Source organism: Oxyura jamaicensis, chromosome 4, assembly GCF_011077185.1.
Source record: "Oxyura jamaicensis isolate SHBP4307 breed ruddy duck chromosome 4, BPBGC_Ojam_1.0, whole genome shotgun sequence".
Lineage (NCBI taxonomy): Eukaryota > Metazoa > Chordata > Aves > Anseriformes > Anatidae > Oxyura > Oxyura jamaicensis.
The window spans coordinates 52,447,068-52,467,245 of record NC_048896.1 but is presented as its reverse complement, the minus strand read 5'-3'; the positions used below and the strand labels follow the sequence as shown (position 1 = coordinate 52,467,245).

At 39.4% G+C, this 20,178-nt stretch overlaps 1 protein-coding gene across 5 annotated transcripts in view; it reads right to left on the bottom strand.

Annotated features, from left to right (window-relative positions):
* SH3D19 (SH3 domain containing 19) overlaps positions 1-20,178 on the bottom strand; it is a 79,885-nt gene that overhangs the window by 11,659 nt on the left and 48,048 nt on the right. For all 5 annotated transcript variants that reach the window (XM_035323860.1, XM_035323861.1, XM_035323863.1 and 2 more), the window contains 5 exons: positions 18,819-19,811; positions 8,181-8,288; positions 4,803-4,915; positions 2,479-2,537; positions 509-773 (listed from right to left, as the gene is read on the bottom strand). In XM_035323860.1, the coding sequence (XP_035179751.1) occupies positions 509-773; positions 2,479-2,537; positions 4,803-4,915; positions 8,181-8,288; positions 18,819-19,811 (1,538 nt within the window). The remainder of the gene's footprint in view (positions 1-508; positions 774-2,478; positions 2,538-4,802; positions 4,916-8,180; positions 8,289-18,818; positions 19,812-20,178) is intronic.

Here is a 20,178-nt window from a genome sequence, read left to right as displayed (position 1 = left end):
ATAATGGAAACAGATGAATCTGAACAGATGAAAATTGGTATGATGAAAACCAAAGATAATTAATGTTACATTCCTCACTCTTTGCAGGCTTGATTACGCAAGGCAAGCTACTTTTTAGGTTCTGATGCTCTTCCAATTTTGTTAAACATTTTCACATACACAGGGTATAGCTCTATACAAACACAATATTTAGCATCATTTTATGTACTCTGATAGAATTCAGAACTGATGACAGTGGAAAGAACCCGAACAAATCAAAAGCTATAAAGATATATAAAAAAAGATATAAAAATACGCATATACATACATCTATATCACATTTATATATTGCTTTCTCTAGTATTACCTCACATTACTTATTACTATTTATTTATTAGTATTTTCTAAGGAAGGTTATGCTGATAGATGCACTGATCATATCACAGTAACCTACTTCTATATTTTTCTTACTGCTATTTCCACCAGCATGCTTTTATAAACATCAGTCTCAGAATATCTCAGCTCTCACCATGTATTTATTGTAGAGGGGGTGACCTGGTTTAGGTCTTGGAGGTAAAGCTGGATCTTGATTTTTTAATACTTGGCTCTTTGTTCTCTTGGGGCCCAATTTGAACTTGCTTGGTCTTTTATCAGAAGCAATGTCAGAAGTGGATCGGGAAAGAGCATCCTTCTGGGAGGAGGTCTTGGTTGCAGGGAGTTTTGGTGGAGGTGGCCTTCCAGGAACTCCTTTAGGTGGGGGAGGTCGAGCTGGTACAATTTTTCCATTCACAGGCCTAAAAATTGGGTGAACCATCCGAGAAATATGCATATTAAGAAGCCCACCACCCCCCAGCCTCCACCACAGTCCTAGCTATAGAGCTATAGAGCTATAAGGAAACATGACTCATGGCTGTAGAGTGTGAAATACCTGAAGGTCTCAAGGAATCCACAAAACCTTCAGATAATGGGATTGGATGATCAAGTCCTTTTACAGATCCTTTGACTACACATTTCCAAGTCTGCCCACCAATTTTATTAACAGCCTGCCAGTGTTCTCAAAAGCCCTCTACATAAACAGTATTTTTTTCAGCAATCCACTTTTAAAAAGAGCTTTGACTGAAGATGCCTTCGCAAGTTCTTCCAGTGAAGAGCCTGAAGGGAAACCCTGAGAAGCTCTGCTGATCCAGATGTTTTTCAGGAATCAGACTAGCTCATACTCTAGGATTTCACTCACCTGAAGTGACTTTTGGGCCTCTGCCCAAAACTCATGATGTATGACATCATTTTGTACAATGGCATCACTAGCATGGTTTGCCATTTTTATGTAACAAATGACTTCTTCAGAAAGAAAACACCAGTGGCAATGCTCAAGCTTTCTGGTAATACCGAAGGTACCACACTCTCATTAGTGTACCAGTAGTTTAGAAACCAAAATTTAAAAGTCTAATAACTGACAGTGGTAATTTAAAACAAACAAACAAACAAACAAAAACACTTAAAAATCCCCCTTACTAAGTGCTGATAAAAAATACCACGGTTTTCAGAATCAAAGCGAGTGAACAATAATTTGTTAATAAAAAAAATCACCTCTGTTTTAAACAAGCATTGTGCCAATAAAACTTTGGCTTCATGTTATTAAGAAACCTGGCGCTGCAACGATTCCAAAAATACACTTTTGTTTAATTTTTATTGGGAAGTCTTCAGTGAGTAACTGCACTTTTCTCCCATAATTTTCTCTCTCATATACATTATATATATATAGTGTAATTAGCATAATTATTTGCTAGCATGAATTCCTCAAGGATCAGTAAAAATTACCAACCTCAACAAATGTGCATTAGTGGAACTTCCAGAGAATCAGACATGTTTTGTGAATGTCATCTACCATTTGAGAAGATATTGGTGATTTACTAATGCCCCTGATAAGCGTTTTCTACTCCTATTTGAATAGGAATTATTTTTTTAAAATTTTTTTAAAAAAATCCCCTTCTGTTCAACTTATAATTAATTCTGATGCTTCACTGGGGTTTTTAGGTCTGAAGTGAACATTGGACACTGGGAAGGGGCTGGCCCAGCATCTGCCCTTTTGAGGGTGGCAGCTTCTGCCACCTCCATTCCTCCACCACTCCAAGCCAGCCACAAGTGCAAGTGCTGTTGATCAAAAGGTCAGCAACATGCAGGAGGGGATGTTCTCTGTTCAGCTGTGGGTAAAAAGGCTAAAGATGCAGAAAGGAATGCCTGTCAGCAGCCACTGGACATTAGCTGAGGAGCCAAACAGCTGTCCTTCTCTAATCTCCCTGCTCATACCAATGTGGTACAAACAAGTATGAATCCACTGGCAGCTTGGATCTGCCTATTTATTAGTGAGTACATTAAAAGCGAAACCTGCCCAAGTCCTTTGAGTTAGGATCAGAGTTGGTGGTATCTACACTGAGACTAACTACATAAACTCACTTGAAAGAGATGTTTCTGAGTTAATCACTGAAAAAATGCACTTACCTTGGAGGTAGTGCAGGTTCTAGCTGAGGTGCTCCAGCCTGTTCTGAATGATCTGACTCCTACAAAGATTAAGAAGAAAAAGGCATTTCATTAAACCTAAGAAACAGAAAGGATCTTGTTTAAATGATGCATTTCTTATTTTAAATTACAGACAAGAAAAACAAGAGTTTCTGGCACTTTGGGACTAAAGTAATAAATATCATGGTGTGTTCTAGCATATTATTATTGTGCATAGAGGGAGATGTAAATAACTTGGCTGACTACCTGAATCACAACTTAAATTGTATATTAGGTGTAACCCAGCCCTCTTTATCCTACCACGTGGGAATCAGGCAAGAGACAAACTCAGGAGAGTCATACAAATGCACAATTTCACTGCCCGTAGGATTCCAACTTGTCTGCAGTTACATTATTGGCTTTGATTTAACTTTGACAGATGAAACACTTTGAATAGGCTTAGAGCAGAAAATACGACATTGATGTAACTTGCACAGGAGAGAGTCCCTTGCAACTAACATTAGCTCTCGTTCAAGAAGGCATCTTAGGATGTTTCCCAGAGATCTAACACACAAATCCTGCTGAATCTTGCTTTGGCAGATCAAGGCTTTGCTGCTCCCAGCTGCCCATCCCAACCCTGCCAGAGATTACTACCCTGTGGCAGAGTCAATAGAGGGGAACACATGACATATCTGAAGGGTTTGGACCACAGTAATGGATTAACAAGTTACCATCCTTCTGCCAGCTGTTGTTCATTTTCATCCCAGTGTCAGTACCGCCAGCTCAGCTGACCAAGCACAGCTGTCTGCAACAGCACGGTAAATCAGAGTGCTAAATCTACCATCAGAAGTAACCTTTTTGAACCAGTAACTTTTAAAAGGGCTCAATACTCTTGTTTACCCAGATGTGGACATGTGCTTGAAACTGGTAAACAATTTCTGCGATTTTTCTCCACCTAAAAAATACCTAGATGTATTTTGCGACAGAACTTTGCCTCTTGACTCAGTCACCAGATGACTGTTCCTGATTAAATACTTCTGACTGAAAAGAAGACAGCCTGACACTTTCAGATGGGACTGGTATCCTAACATCAAAAATTCTCCTCTTCTGCATGAAACCTGAGCCAACTACTGCTTATGGTCAACAGCTTCTGTTGTTGCTTCTACAGATGAACACTGCTAGTTTTAGAAGCACTGCTTTGTGTAATACTCTATTATGAATCCATTATCAATATTCTCCACTTGGCGATGGAAATAGGTTGAAACAAGCATATACAATCTTGAACTTAAGTTTAGAGGAGGAGATCTCAAAATATGTAACAATATGTAAGTATGAGGTGATCCTCTGCATGCCTGTCACAATAATCAGGAAGATACTGCAAATGTTCTTGGATTGTATCGTATAAAATGCTACTTAATGTATTGTATTGGAAATTATTTTTACAGCATTACCCAGAAAAGACAGGGCCTCTATGAATAGCCTCTTCAGCCACGACTTTTAAAACCCCCTTTATCCTATTAGCAAAAGTAGCCACAAATACATTAGTTGGCAGCTGTCCACCTAGTTAGGGCTTTTGATTTAATTTGATCTTTTTACTGCCTATGGTTTCCACAAGATTCTCTGCCATTCTTGCCCTCACAGCTCTCAACATTTGGAAAATCTATTTTCATTTTCTAGTTTAATTCTCTTTAGTAAATCAGTTTCAAAGGGAATATAGGATACAGCTATAATGAAGCTGCCGCTTCAGCTCCAACGTCTACCATAATTATTTGCTCAGGAGTGAAGAGCAGAGCCTTACTTTTCAAAAAGATGGTTCTACTCAGGCTCTGACAAGGACCAGTAGAAAACAAGTGGAAGAAAAGAGCTGAAGAAAGCAAGCTTCATTCATCTACAGAGCAGCTTCTCTGCATGGACATTAGCTCAGACACAGGTAAGTGTCGTGTGTATGAAGGTAAAAAATAGATAGTTCTAAATGACTTTGGCAGTATTTGACCATGCGAATCTTATTACACTTTGAGCCACTTTGGAAGTGCTTTGGAAACTAAATTGTAGCGTATCCTTGATTCCAGCTGCAAAATATAGAAAATTGAAGATAAATGTGATCAAAGTTTAGTAAAATCAACAAAGTGTTTTTCAGAACTGACAGCAGTCTAAATTACCTAATTAAATTAGAGGATGCAATTAAAAGAAGAAAACCTTATATTTTTGAGTAGTCCCTTTCATCCTTTGGTCCCTCAAATAACTTACTTTAAAAAGGACTGAGAGTGACGAGAGATCTGTTACCCAAAGCAGACAAAGTTGTAATGCAGGAAAAAGTTTTAACTTACCACTTTTTTTACTAGGTCACCACTGTTGGGTTTGCCTGCTGTGATGCCAGAAGTGTTGCCAATAGGCTTTTCAGCAGGAAGTGGAGGAGGGCTATGAGGGATTTCATTTAGAGCTGTTAAAAAAATAAAAATCCCAAATGAAAATCTAATGAATAGCTTCTTTACACAGACCAAACATAGATAAGAAAATCCACCTTGTTTAGGTGCATCTTTTTGTGAACACAACTTCCTTCCTCAAAGCTAGAACAGTCAATGGGCAGGACCACCAAAAGACTAGTGAAGGGAACATTGTAACTCTGACGTTGCAGAGTGCTTCCCATTCTGCATAATGAACATTCACTTTACTCTCAGGACACCAGCAAGTTACTCTAGGGTTTCAGCTGCAGTACTTGTTGATATAATATTAGACGAGCAGCAGAGTTTCTACCCCTGGGAATGTTGGACTCATTACTGGATACCCTGAAACACCATCACCATCTCTCAGCCACATTTCTAAACTGGCTCACTTTTTTCAGCTGTCAGCTCCTGGAATATCCTTCAGGCTGGAAAACAGCTGAGGGTTATTTCAAGTAACCCTGAAAGATCAGGAGACTCGGATGGAAGAATCTCTGGAAAGGTAAAGGCAAGCAAAGAAACTCTTGCCTGCTAGAAAAGTCACAGTGATAGAACAAAAAGAAAGATGGGATCTCCCTGGTAGTCTGTAAGGAGCTAAGCAAATTTAGGACAAGAGGAAACAGTAAAGTTCTTTCTATGGAAGAGTGATGATCTCAGTCTCAACAAAGATACAAAAACCTGAGATACAGGGGATTTGTTTTAAATGTCTGTACCATTCAATTCTGGGAATCAATTGGTCAAGTTTTATCAGCATATTTACCAATATTTTCATCTTTATATACTGAAACTTTGTCACCTATTTTACAATGCATTTGCATACCAAGAAAATTCCCTTCATACCACAAACTTCAGACACTTAAGCTCTTCTGATTTCCAGTCTTGGAGTTACATAAAAACATGTATGGACAGCCTGGACATTCATAGACTAATGACAAAAATAAGGACAGACTCTACAGAAAGGACAACTTTAAGTTCTTCATTTCACGAAAAGTATTCTTAATAAAGAAAGAGCACATAGGAAGGAGAGGTGGTGTTTTTAACACCTCCGTTGCACTACCATGATCTAACATACTGGTGTTGATGTTTACAAGTGGATTATTTCAAGGATAAACACATTAAAACACTCAAGAGCAGGTAATAGTCACTGTGTTGGCAGGGACTGAGAACAGGGAATAGAAGTTAATTAAGTTCATCCACTCTTCTAAGGTAGTATGATGAGAAGTAAAAACAATACCTGCTTGTAATTGAAAAGAAATATCTTCTCTTAACATACCGTACTGATATATAAAGAGCATGAGAGATTTATTTATTCACGCCACTTCAAATGCACAGATGGTCTAATTTCTTTGCTGTTTATAAACCAAAATTAAAGGAAATAAAGGAAATAAAAAAAAGCTCCAACAACTAGAAAGCAGGTGCTACTTTCAGTGATTTCTAAGTGTAAAAACTGAAGTGGAAGTCTAATGCTTCCTTTCTAATCACAGCTCAACAAAAATGCTAATGAGGAACTTCTAAAGCACTGGAGCTCAAATTCTTAAACATTCAGCTCTGTCCTCTTTTTGGTAGTGATGTTTTTTTGGGGTTGTTTTTTTTTCCAGTTTCTTGTTTTTTTTTCTTTTTGTTTTGCACTGGTTCCTAACAGACAAAGGATGGCAAAAGACCCCTTGTACTAAGACCATGTAGCCCTCTTGCAAGGTAAATGCTACTATATCCATGTCACTCCTTGGCCCAATTGCACTTGGGTTTTTAGCTTTTAACAGCTTACATTTCTACAGCAGTTCCTATCTGACAAAAGGTTACTCTGTTTATTTGGAACCTGCTCCTGTTCCCCCACATGCCATTAATCTCCCAGTCACAGCCTCTTATAAAGCAGTCCTTCACACCCCTCTAAAAATTGCAATTAAGTACTCTGACTGGCAGCCTCTGTAGAAAGTTCAATTGCCACTAGAGAGCAGCAAGGGACTGGTTATCTACAAGTTCAAAAGACTCCAGATAAGGAAAAAAAAGTATTTATTTATTTATTTATTTATTTATTTAAATTACAAGGAAAGATCTCCTTTGTGGAGATTAATTATGTTGGGTTCCTTCCATTAGTTTGTAAACATATTATTCTAACTGAAAAAAGCTTTTATTTATGATCATGTATTAGCAGAATGTCTTTTCCTAATTGCTTTATCTTCATTTTTCTCTGCATTTTTCATCACTTCCACTGCATTTCACACATACACAGAGGAAAAGAAAACTCAGGGGGTTAGGGGGAGAGAGAAGGGATCTCGGGGAATAGTAAGAGAAAGTCTTAATAGCAGTTCCACCAGGATATCTTTGGCTCTACAGCTACACAATTTAGTAAAACTTGAGTCTGAAATACCATTTTTAAGAGCTATCCTCTGATCTCTCTTCGTAAGTTTTGAGGATAAAACATAAGGATAAACTTCAGCAGCTATTTACTCAAGGACTGAAAGATCAACACAAAGACCTTGTGGCTCTCTGATAAACTTCCACTCTGAGATACTGTCAGTGTAATTTGTGAAGTTGTAAAAGATTAGAGATGGAAGGCATTAGAGATAAGACAACTATCAGAAAACTACAGACAGGAGGACCTTGACACAAAATAGAACAAATCAGTTCTTTGCAATCAAATTCTCACATGTCTTTTTTTATTCCCTCAATTACTACCAAAACACTACAGCTTAAATGACCACAGATTTTGATGGAAGCTGTAAAAAACTATGCTTACAACCTGACTAAGCTTTTGAAGCAAAATTTAATACACTAATCTGGTTCCTTTGACAAGTGCAGGCCCTGCTCCCAGGAAGCTTGGGAGCAGCGTTAATATATCATCAGCTGATGTCTGCACATAAGTCAATTTGACTGAAGGTACAGCTCAGCACTATGGGTTAGCTGACTGAAAAAGTTTGCTTCTGCTGCAAGGGTCTCCTCCAGCTCTTCTCTGACAGCATTTAGATCTCTGCCTGCCACTATTTCCCCCCGATATGCATTAGCTCCATAAGGTTTGAGGAGAATCGAGCTTAGTGCAAAGGAGGGCACCAGACACGGTAGATGGGAGACACGGAGAGAAGAACATGACTGCCAGCCACTGCTGCCTCCCACCACTGCTAGCCATCTGTCATGTTCAACTGTACTGCGGGATTCCTTTGACAGCTAATACAGCAAGCTAACAGCAACTCAGTTTGGAAATAGTAAGTCCCAATTAAAATGATTTCCTGGTAAAGATTTTTCAGACAATTCGGAAAAAGAACTTACATTTCCCGGGTTTAGCTGGAATTCGGATAACAGTGGGTTTCCGTGCTAAAGCTGGTTGAGCTGCCTGTTCCTTCGTCGGTTCACTTCTGGAGAGGAACTGGAATGGATCTAGAAGGAAAAAAAAGCCCAATATATTTAATATGTATTTGCTGAACACAAGTCTTACCAGTTATTGAATTCATTTTTAAGCACATTAATATTTCACACCCAAGAAAGTCATAAAAAATATATAAATCTGTTCCCAGGGACAAACTGATGCAAATAGAGTAGTCAGCTCTTTGTAAATAACATATCTTTTAGGTACATACACTATCATAGTCAAGTTAACACAAACATGTTACGGATGCCTTCTGGAATTATAAAGGCCAGTGAAGAGCAACCACATTGCTTGATAGTAGGGACCAAAATCAGGATGGCTTTGGGGAAAACACATTCACCACTAAGTTTTAAACAGTAAAATCTTGCCAAAGCTAAATTGTCAGCTCTACAGAAGACAAAATGCCTACAGAAACAAACAAACAAAAAAGCAAAAAGCACTTAAACATTACTGATTACAATATGTCTTTGTTGCAGAATAACTAATTATTCTTGGAGATTCTGCGTCATTTTGCTGATTATAACCCTGAAGTCATGGTGAAGACTGGTTCAGGCCAAGGACTCGGAGTCGTCCCCGAGCTGTGTCTGTCCCTGCCTATATCACTCATTCCTCTACAAGCCTGTCCAGTCATACCATCAGTGAGACAGGAGCAATGTTTTCTATGATTAATAAACTTAAGCACTGGTCTCGTATTAATAGGCATGGGAACATACGTGCATGTAGAAGGCAGCTGTAAAAATACTCGTACATAAATAAAATCCAAATCAAAGGGTTCTTTCTCATGTACACCATGTCAAAGAACAATACTTCATTTCTACCTGTTCTATGTTGTTAACAGATGTTACCTTTTTCTCTGACATTACTAAAAACTGCAGTAAAATGGCAATGCTTAACTGCATCATAAATGTGTAAGGTAGAAACTGGAGAAGCATTCTGGCCAATAAATTCTCCATGACATGCATTCATAGCCCCAACAACTGAGTTTGATCTCCTCTGGTGGCCTTTTTAGATGTGTAGCTCAATGAGATGTTATTTATGGAGTGTCAGAGTCTCAGAGAGGAAGCATGCTGGGCATCTCTTTACATTCTTCAGGGCTTTTTTTAAAAAAACTTATCTCTTCCCAAAACCACCACCATACTATCTGACAAAGTTGGAATTACTGTATTTGATAAAATTCTATCTTCATGTTCAACACTTATAAACAAACCAGTTATGTAGTGTGAAGTCATGATTTCCTACAGATAATTTGGAACAATGCAACCCAATGCAGTTTATCAATACACTTGCAATCTGTGTCTGGGAATGTAAATTAGATTTTAAAATATCCAGAAATACAGTATTTACTTATGAACTTCATTACAAAGCTTTTAGCACTTGAATTTAAAAAGCCTTGGCATTTTTGAGAGAGGGAAAGACCTACATTATCTACATTAAGCTCTTTTTTGTTATTTTTACACTAAAAATAGGCCCCAAACAGCTTCAGACAGGCTCTAGCGCCAGGAAGGACAGCATGCTGCATGGCCCAGACGTGCTCCAATGCTCATCTCCCACTAGTCCCTGGCCCAAGGCTCTTTGTAGGTATATCTGTCAGACAGAGGCGCAGGGCTTGTGTCACAGTCTGTCCCAAGTCAGGACATCTACCTGCTTGCGGTCTCCCCAGATCTGCCCGGGTACCTTCATGTTGCATTGCAGCCGTGAATCAAAGCGCACCGATTCTTTCCACCAGACCGCCTGTAAACAGCTTTGGGCGTAGGCATCAGGTACATTTTAGAAGGTAAGTGTGAACCTGCCAGCCTGGTTAAGTTACTGTTAGCACTACTCAGTAAAAGGTTTAGGTCTCCTCAGTGAAAGCTGCACCAGAGCAAGAGATGTGCTAGAGGACTGGAATACACAGACCACACCAGGGGCGCGAGCAGTCTGGCAGTACAGTAGTTGCAAGAAACATAAAAACCCCACTCTCAGAGCAAGCCTGCAGTTAGCGTTTCCTTTCCTTTCTTTACACCTACATCTGCTAGCTACACTGCTAGAATTTGAATTGCATTGAAAAAGATTTACCTAGTCTTAACTGCATGATGGTGTTCAGAATGATTTCAGTGCTGCCGAAAAAAAGAAAACCCAAGGCAGGGTTTCCTCCACTCTCAGTCATTTACCTGGTGACTGTACCCCAGGTACACCCATAGGGGCAGCAGGGCTGAGGGGCACTTGGGGAAGCTTGAGGCCAAGGGAAGGTGAGCAGGGCTGGCAGCAGGCTCCTGGACACAGCAGGGCCGTAGGGAACTTCTCAGGCTAACCTTCTGCAGAGGGGAAGGAAGCTCTGCATGGACGGTGAGGATATCATTGTCCAAAGCCTCCATCTCATAAAAATATAGACCAAATGTGAATACCCTAAACATCTCAAATAATCACAGATCTGTATTCTCACAAACCTGGAGATTTCAAAGTGCACAGAAGTACTGGTTGTCAGCTGCTATCATTTCTGAGCTTAGAGATGGCTTTCCCGACCATTCAGCAGTTGGCTGAAGTCTCCAAATCACTAGATTTGAGTGAAGTTATTTTTAAGTCTCGGTTTCCGTCATTCTCAACCCGAGGCTGAGAAAACCGTTCTACAAACCTTAGTTTTCCACTCATTATCTTATGTTCAATTATACTGTTGTCACCTCATAATTAGTTTAAAACTCATTACCTTGTTTGTGTCATTCCATTCCCCAGTGCTGGGTTTGCAGCAGAAATTGGCTGAGTAAACGGCTGCGCTGCTTTGTGCAATGGGACTGACAGCATATCAAATTTTTATGTTGTTTAACAACAATTGGGCATCGTTTGAGCATAATTCATGGAAGTGTGAGAGCAGAATTGTTAACATACTCATTTAAAGCTTCTCAGCTCAAGGAAATTAATCTGCAAGGCATTTTTCATAACACATATCAACAGACTTCAATCGATCTTTTTTATTAAACTTTCACAATGATGCTTAAAGCCTGTGTTTTCCTGAGTCTCACTTTTCTGGAGCTTCTGTTTCAAAGGTTTATTTGATAACATATATTACTATGCTGCTTTGTTGGTAAGGCAAATGAAAGTCGTGTATCCAAATACACCATATACCATCTCTTTCTTTTACCACTTTAGGAGAGAGCCTTTTTGCCCACTTCCATTTATCATCATTTTTTAAAATCAGAAATCAGCAGGTTACAGAACAAACATGAGCTTTTGTCCCTGTGAACGGGAAAATGGATAGATTTCTGAAGCATTTATTGGTGGTCTTTAAGTAGGAGGTAGTGAGATGGTAACAGATACCTCAGCAGCAATCAGGGGGCTCTCCAGATAAATCAGATGTAGTACGCTGAAAACACAGAATAATATCATCTACTGTGAAGAAGTTCAGTCCTGCAAGTATTATTCTCAGTACACAAAAACAGCATCGTGTAAAATGTGGTGATGCTGACGTTACAACACTTGTCGCTACAGAAGCATACAACTGTGTCTACTTTCAATGTTTAATTAAAAAAAAAAAAAAAGAAAAAAAAAAAGAAAAAAGGAAATCAGCTATTACAGGCAAAGCTCACACATTCTCTTCACACAGAACATAATTATCATCGGGGTCACCAGGGGCTCCCAGGAAAAGAGGACAGGCCAACCCCCATCAACAACTGCTTTATTAAAACCTACCCTGGCAAAACCACTCTTGGCTTTGTGGAATCACATTTAACTCACACTTGGGGAAGATTTTCAATAACAGACCCCTCTTAGTAATATACCTGGAGATCCACTGGAGGTCTGACAGATAGCATTCCAAACAGGATTGGGGTCCATGCTTAAGAAACACTGAAATACCAAAAGTCTGACCCCTCCTATTTCAACCTATCTGCAAACATAAATAGCCAGGTTAGACCATGTATTCTACTGAATTCCAGCATCAGTCATTTTCCCAACCTTAGTTTTTCCCAGTTCTTTTCATCAGGGAAATGAACAGTTCACTGTTCTTCAAAATGGTATTTCTGACCCAGAAAGAATTGCATAGTCTGTGCTGCCTTTCTCAAAATAAGCAATCTTCAACTCCCTCTGCATAGAAAATTACCATGGTCTGATCACAGCCATGTCTTTCAGCAAACTGGGAAATTAAAAAAGAATAAAGAAAAAAAGATACAATGGGATGTAGGCTCTTCATGATGTCAGCTGTGCCTAACACAAATATAAACTCAGGTGAAACTCAGGCTCTTTGGCGGTCTCCTACGAGAGGAGACTGGGTCACTCAAATAGAAGGAAGGCAGCATTGAGGACTAGACCTAATACTGCCTCAGAAATTATTACAAAATTAAAAATGGAGCAGAGACAAGCAAATCTGCTTTTATAATATTCTAGGATTTCTTTCTCCCCAGTCTACACAGTCACTTTTCAAGACTAGCTCAGTTACTTTGGTAGCGGCTATGAACAGACTGTGTAGTCCTGCTTCATTCACAGATTTACATGGCATCAGGCCCAGGAGATTTGTTTTACCCAATAGGCACAATTAGTCCAGCCAGTATTTGAGCGGGCTACTAAAAATCTCTTACACATACCAACCTTTACATCTAAGTATTTTTTCTAACGTTGTTGCCAAAGCATTAGCTTCATTTCTGTATCTAGTTATGCTGTACCAAAAGCACAAATCACCAGAGCAAGCACACAGGGACTGCAGAAGTTTCTTTGTGAGGATTATCTCCCCTCCCAGAAAAGGAAAGATGGTCCAGATGCCCAAAGAGAAATTTCACGAGTAAAATCAAAAAATGTGTTCTGCAAAGACTTACAGATGGTAAGATTTTATCTGGCAAAATGTATTGCTACTCAGAGCAGAGGAAATACGGTGAACCACTTGCACAGGTACTAGGCATAGCTCTCTACTCACTGATGACACCTGATGAAAGGCAAGGCAACTCAAAGCCAGCAATCATTACTTTGGAGGAATGAGTCTGATCCGAAGAATGAATGATGCTTACAGGATATACTTGGGTTGTGCAGAAGGAGCCATCAGCGCAACAAAATGCATGAAGTCACAAAATTATGCAGAGTTTGATTTTGTCCAAAGGGTATCATTAAAATTTAGTAAAAGATGCAATAGAAGATCTAGTGTTAAGTACTTGTTAAAAACACAAGATGTCCTTAACTGAGCAATGGAATACCTCATCCAGATGTTAGAAAGCTGAAAAACAAAATGAAATCCACTACTAGAATAGCAACATTTCTTGGGCTATTGTAAGATGTCCCGCAATACCAGCATTTATAGGGTGTAAAACCACAGCACTGTATAGTTCACAGAGACAGTTATAAACAGACCTTTTCCAAGCTTTGGCTATCATCAGGTTTTTGGCATTTCTCTCTAAAACTGCATGAAAACCCACGCTTCCTACCTGTGTGCTTCAAAAAAGCACAACAGTTTAGTGTGGACAAGCTAGCAGTGAACTACTCGAGGTGACGGTAATTGCACTGCCTTTGGCACAAAAGGCCCACTAACACCAGCACAAGTTACAACATAAGAATCTGAGGACTATTGAATCTATTTCTGTAGGGTAAGAACAGGGTAGCTGAAGTTGCGAGAGCCTTCAGGAGGTCTCTAATCCTACCTCCTGCCCAGAAGAGGTCAGCTATGAGGTCATCTTGCTAGAAATTGGCTGCCTAACCTGGTTTAACTTCAAAGCTCTGATGCTGGAGGGTGTTTGGTCATACAGTAGGCAACAAAACCAAAACCCAAGATTACCCCAGAGATTAAGAAACACAGCCTCACCCGTTCTTGCCTAACAATGATAATGCTTGTTCATTGATAAGAGAGTCAAGTGCCTTGAAACAGGCAAGCTGGAGATCTCCACAGCAGAGGATCCATAGTGGAAAAAAGTAGGGCATACAAAATCTTTTTAATGAAAATTTGGAGGACAAAGGAATGTCTGATGTTGTTTAAAATACCCGTCTAGCCTCTCAGAATAATCTTGCATGCTTGCAGTGAAGGAAAAAAATACTGTTTTGTTTATAAATGCTTCTTTTAAGTAAGCATTTTGCTGTTGTTTTTTTTTTGACAACCTTCCTGATCAAAAGATGTCTGCATTTTAAGTGTTATAAAATAAACATTTAATCATTAGAGAAGAAGGTTGTCATTAAGAACAGTATTACTTGCAAGTTACCACTTAACATGTATCAACACGGAACTCAAAAGCAAATTTGTTTGAGTTTTACAACCCAAAGGGTTCATCAACTATTATGAGGCTATTATTTACAAATTGTACTAGTTTTCTGAAATTGGCTATAAGGTCTTCTCCTGCGGTAAGAGTGGAGCCACCTACAGGCTCCTTGGAAGTCCAACTTAAGTCCACTAAGCAAACATCTGCAGGGACCAAAAAGTCAATAGATGCTTGTTACCACTTGTGTTGGAGATGGCTAATGCCACAGCAGAACCAAGAGGGCACAGCACAGGCCTCCAGCTACTCCAGCCCCCAGCAGAACGCCTTCAGGTAAGTCTCGTTTTATCAGGAGCTCAGGCCAAATAGAATATTAAAATGGATGAGGCAGCTCACTCTGCTCTGGGGATGGTACCTTTGGCAGCAAGTCAAAAAGGAGACAGGTAACTTAAAATAACCACAACAGGAGTCATCAGGAGTAACACAGCAGAATACTGAGTAAAACTGCATTATTTTGAGGATAGGTCTGGAGTAATCTACCAGTTACAAACATTTTAGGTCTTTTTTTCCCCTCTTCCTTCCCGAGGAAGCAATTAAAAACAAGCAGCTGGGCAATATCCCCACAGAAGACAAAGTTGGAGTTACTCAAGCAGCAGTTTTTCTGAATCGGCCACAATATCACACAGATGCCACCATTCATGCCACAAGAAGGAATAACATACATAAATAGACACTAATCACTGGTTTGGTCATTTTTCTGCCCATACAGGCAGAATTGAACTTTTATACTGTGAGGAAGTAAGTAACCAAATAAAAGAATTAAGAAATGCATCCGTTGCATTACTGTTAGAATTGAAATACATTAATATGAGGAAAATTAAAACAGAAAACTGCCTCCTGGTGAAGATAGACACTCTCTGAATTACTTTTCAAAACATTTGGTTTAAATTAAGTTCTGGTATATTGGGAATAGAGTGATCAGTGAACTATATGATGTCTTGGAGAAAGAGAGAAGGCAAGGGAAAAAAAAGACTCTCTACACATAAGAAAGAATTAAAATATTGTAGCAAGATCACCTCCAGGTTTAATTTAAGTATGTGCTTTAAATGCACATATTTTAAACGTTACCTTATCTTCCATCTCAGGACTTTAACAAGAAGGCACACTACATGCCTTAACACAGCAACTGATGGGAGCTACAGGTGAAATCATGGATCCACTGAAGCCACAGAACTTCTACCCAGTTTAGCTTGCACTAGGATTTCATTTCTTAGCCTTTTAAAATATGGACTACTAAGAAAAGATTCCTTCTGACACAGTGGAACTTGTAACCCTATGGAACCGCACAAATCCTAGTTACCAGCTTTAACTGAAGTGTAAAAATACACTTATGATTCAAAATATCACAACTGTCATCAAAGCATTAACACGTCAAGATTTACGGTCCCAAAGTAGATGCCTTCACATTCTAAGGGACTGACTCGAGCAGGAGTAATTTCATTAGGATACAAACGCCTTTGAACATTATCTCTAGCCTTTGAGTGCAAAATTATGTGGGCACTTAAAACTGGCATCAATTCTGGCTGTTGATGAAAAGAGATGTTCCACAGATTTGTCATTCTTGACTTTTCCTTCCTGGCACTTCCCTTGGGCCAGCAGCAGAGACATGAGCTGGACTGAAGGTTCTGCCACAGTTTACATCTGAATCTCCTAGCTGTCGAGCCTCCAGTGCTCCGACAGACTTCAACTGGCACAGGGGGTGCTGAAAGGTTTGAAAGTGATCTCGATACCCTGTGTCTCAATGCGCACTAGAAGAACAATTTGGTTTTGCCTGTGTTTCACCTTTTCATGCAGATGTTCCCCTCAACTTCTGCACCCTTCCCACCATCAACTGAATGCTTCACCTTCTTCCTTTTGCATCAAGTGTTAGCAGAAGCAGTGATCAATCTGTCCAAATCTATTTACATTAGTCTAAGTCCCAGATGCATTTGTGCTGTATCAGAAAAAAAAAAATAAGTTTTATGAACATTCTAATCTGTGATGCAAAACTGCTCTTTGACAAAAATCTGTTGGTGCTTAGTTTAAAACACCGCTGCATAAAAGCCTTCCTCCTTTTCTAGAGTTGCCATAACAACAAGGAGAGTGCTGTCATTTTGCTAAGTAATGACAATGACAAATATGTAAGAAATACAAAGGTCTGGGGAATTGGGAGCAGGATTACAGCTTCTCTTCCTGCCTTTACAAAACATTTTACTGTGGATTCATCTTGCAAATCCTAAGCTGTTCCTCTGGGAACATGAGAAATAGCTAGTGTTAGTGCTCTGCGTTGCCTCATTTTTCAGAAAGCCAGTGTTGTTCTTGTAGATGCTTTGTCAAGACTTAGTATGGCATTAGTAATCAAGGGTACAGCCTATGATCTTCAGCTCACAAATGCCTGCAAAAATCTGGAAGGATTCCTAATTTTACAGCGTAATAAAGTGATAATGCCGTCAGGCCTTTTTTTTCTTTTCTACATGTGAAGGTGTTACAGCAAAAATGCCATTTTATTAAATGAATAAAATCATAGACAGTTGACTCAAGAAATCAGTAACCTTTCTGGAATCCTAGTTGCTATTCTTGATTAAATTAAGAAGAAAATACTTTCCATTCTTATGGTTAACAGAAGTATTATTCAGATGATCGTTTCAACATTAAAACTGATTTTTTGGGATGAATGAACTTTTGATTTAACATAATTATCATTATTTAATTTTTCAGGGTGGGAGAAAGGCAGACTTTTAGGGCACACAGCCAAAACATCACTTTCCTTTTTATTCACTTTCAAAATGTAAGAATTCTCTTTTCTCGCCTTCTAGTTGGAAGTTGCATTTTCCCTTCGTTTATTGCATCTAATCATCAAAAGGCTGAAACTACAAGTTTTCCCTCAAATGCATAGAAACCAAGAATCATCCCTTCTGCTTCTAACTTTCTTCTAAAACCATCACATGCACAGGGGCTGTTGTACAATTGCAGTCTCCTGACCTGATGATCTTTAACTCTGTTCCCAGCTAGGTACTGTCAGTCACACACTTCAAAACTCCTCTCCGCTCACCTGGTACTTTTCCTTCCTTCCAGGTTTGCTACAGTCTCTGCAGTGCTCCTGGAACCCATCAGTCCAAGAAAAAAGAGGATGAGGATCCCTGTAGAGCTAATCACCTCTCCTGCACGACCTTCTGTTGCCTTATTTCACAGCGCTCATAAGCTCCTCTGAGGTTTGTATGTCTGTACATGTTGACCTGAACAGTTTACAGCTGCAAGGGACTACCTACATCTGCCTTGGGCTTTTTATGCCAACACAAAATGGAAGTGATAACAAGTCGGAACTTCAGCTAACAATATAATCCACTACCTGTAAAGAAATCACGCTTGCTAACAACCATTAATATTGATTTAATCTGACACCTACACAGTATTTGTGTGCCTCTTTGCAGAGTGCTGAGATGTTCAATGATAAATGAGGTAAAAAAAAAAAGGGGGGGGGTGTTAAAAATAATAGTTTTTTAAACATGCGTTTTGTATGACATGCCATGTGTTTTAAAGCAGAGCTCTCCCTGGATTGTAAAGGGGCTGGTGGGCTAAATCTGATATACTTGAATACTAAGAGGGAAAATCCCATTGCTGTTAAATTTAGTGACAGCTGAACGAACACCCACTTGTGTCTTAAACTACCTAAATCATAGTTTTATAAAATGGCCTTAACTGGCTTCTTGTTTGATGGAATCAAACTAAGTTTATGAGAGAGACGTAGTTGTAGTAATTAATCCACCCATATGAAATAACTATTTTAATTTTTCAGAAAAAATTGAAGTTGCACAACAAGCATATAGTTGCATGACAACACAATAGATAAAGATAGGAGAGAAAAAATAAGTAGCCACTGCTATTCCAGTGTGTTTGATCACCATTCTCCCTAAATAATAAACACTGCTGCTTCTCTAGATGACCTAATGGAACAATACCTACAAACATACTATGCTCAGGAGACTTCCACTACAGAGCTTCAGGCAATCAAATAAATTAGGCAGATTAGATGGCTAGAGATAAGATGTCCCAAGTTTCTGAGAGAGAATTGTGATACATTCTGGAGGGAACATCTGGTGTGTAACATGAAGTCTTTTATCATTATTTTAGTAATTGTGTAATAAATCCAGTAGGCAACCTCTGAGATTTATACAGCCTGAAAACCTTCCAAGTCCCAAAATTCAAATAATTTCATAGTGTTCTTGACATAATGGAAAACAAAGAATTTCATGCACATATAGGCCCTGTCAAGACAGGCAGAATAGGTAAGACACAATTCACATAGAATCATACACCTGCAAACAGTAACCACAGGGACAGTTTAAAAATTTTTCTTCTTACCTGCTGCTGCTTCACAACTGATGCTATCTTTAACGACACAAGGTGGACTCAAGGGCAAAACGTCATCATCAAAACTGATCAGATCTCCTTCCACATCTAGTTTACTTTGCAAAGTGGGTGCTGAGGAGTTGGCTGCAGGTGACAATTCCCCCAGAGACTTGGAAACTTTTTCTTGGGCAGATACAGGAGCTCGAGGGGGAGCAGCAATTGGTTTTAGTGTGGCCAAAGAAAAGGCAGGATTTTCTGCACAAGGTGACTTTTTAGGAACGAGAGGCCTTGGAGCAGGAACAGGAAATTTCCTTTGTCCATCGCTGTGCTCTGCAACCGATCCACTCTTTGTGTCAAGAAAATCACTACTACTACTTTTTACAAGGCCAGGTTTTGGTTTCTTTGGCAGTTCAGGTTTGGTTGCAACACTGTTCCCAACTGCTTCAGGTTGAAGCTGCAATTCCTTGGAAGGTGTTGATTTGCCTTCTGTCCATGCATCCCAATCTCCTGAAACTCTGCTTAGCCCTGGCTTTGGAGCAACTACCGGCTTCTTTGCAGGTACAGGTCTTGGGGCGAATGAACGAGGTGCAATTTCCGGTTTCTTTGCTAATCCTGAGGTATCATTAGTTCCTTGGGTTTCAAAAACTTTGATCCTTGAAACAATACTATTTTGGCTCTTTTCTGTACTCATGCTGTCCCCTGTCAAATGATTGTCTAGTAAGCTATCATCTAACACAGAGGACTGCTCAACTGAAGGTTGCTGTCTCTTTGTGTTAGACTGGTTCACTTCTTCCCCATTGTCTCTTATATGACTTTCAGTATTTTTGACCACAGGTCTGAGATTGCTTCTTGATCTTGGCTTTGGCACAGGACATATCACAGCATTGGGATTTTCTTGGCGCTTCTGACCTTCAGAAACTTCAAAACCTATTAAGGAAGTCTCATTTTCTGAAGACCTATTCAGGAGAGATGCAGAAGGCCTAGGAGGTTTCAGAGGACTTTGCCCTACAAAAAGAAAATAAAAGGTGTCAGTTATCTATTCCGGAACACTTGATTTATATTAGTTTTTATCACCATTAGGGTGTGAAACAATGATTTTTGTTCAGAACTTAGTGCTGCTTGTGAAACTGGAATTCTCTTTCTAGAAAAAAAACAAATGACAAAAATATATGAACTCCAGGAAGAAGCTGAAGATTGCTAAAATGTCTGGCATCTGCAGGCTGTGAGTTCAAAACCTCTTAGCTTGCAGCAGGAAGGGTATGCAAGCAACATCTTGACCAAGGAATAGCACGGTGATTTCCTCAGCTGAGCATTGCACATTCAGCCAGTTACTTTTCAACCTGAATGTGCAACTGCTGTTACTCCAATTGGA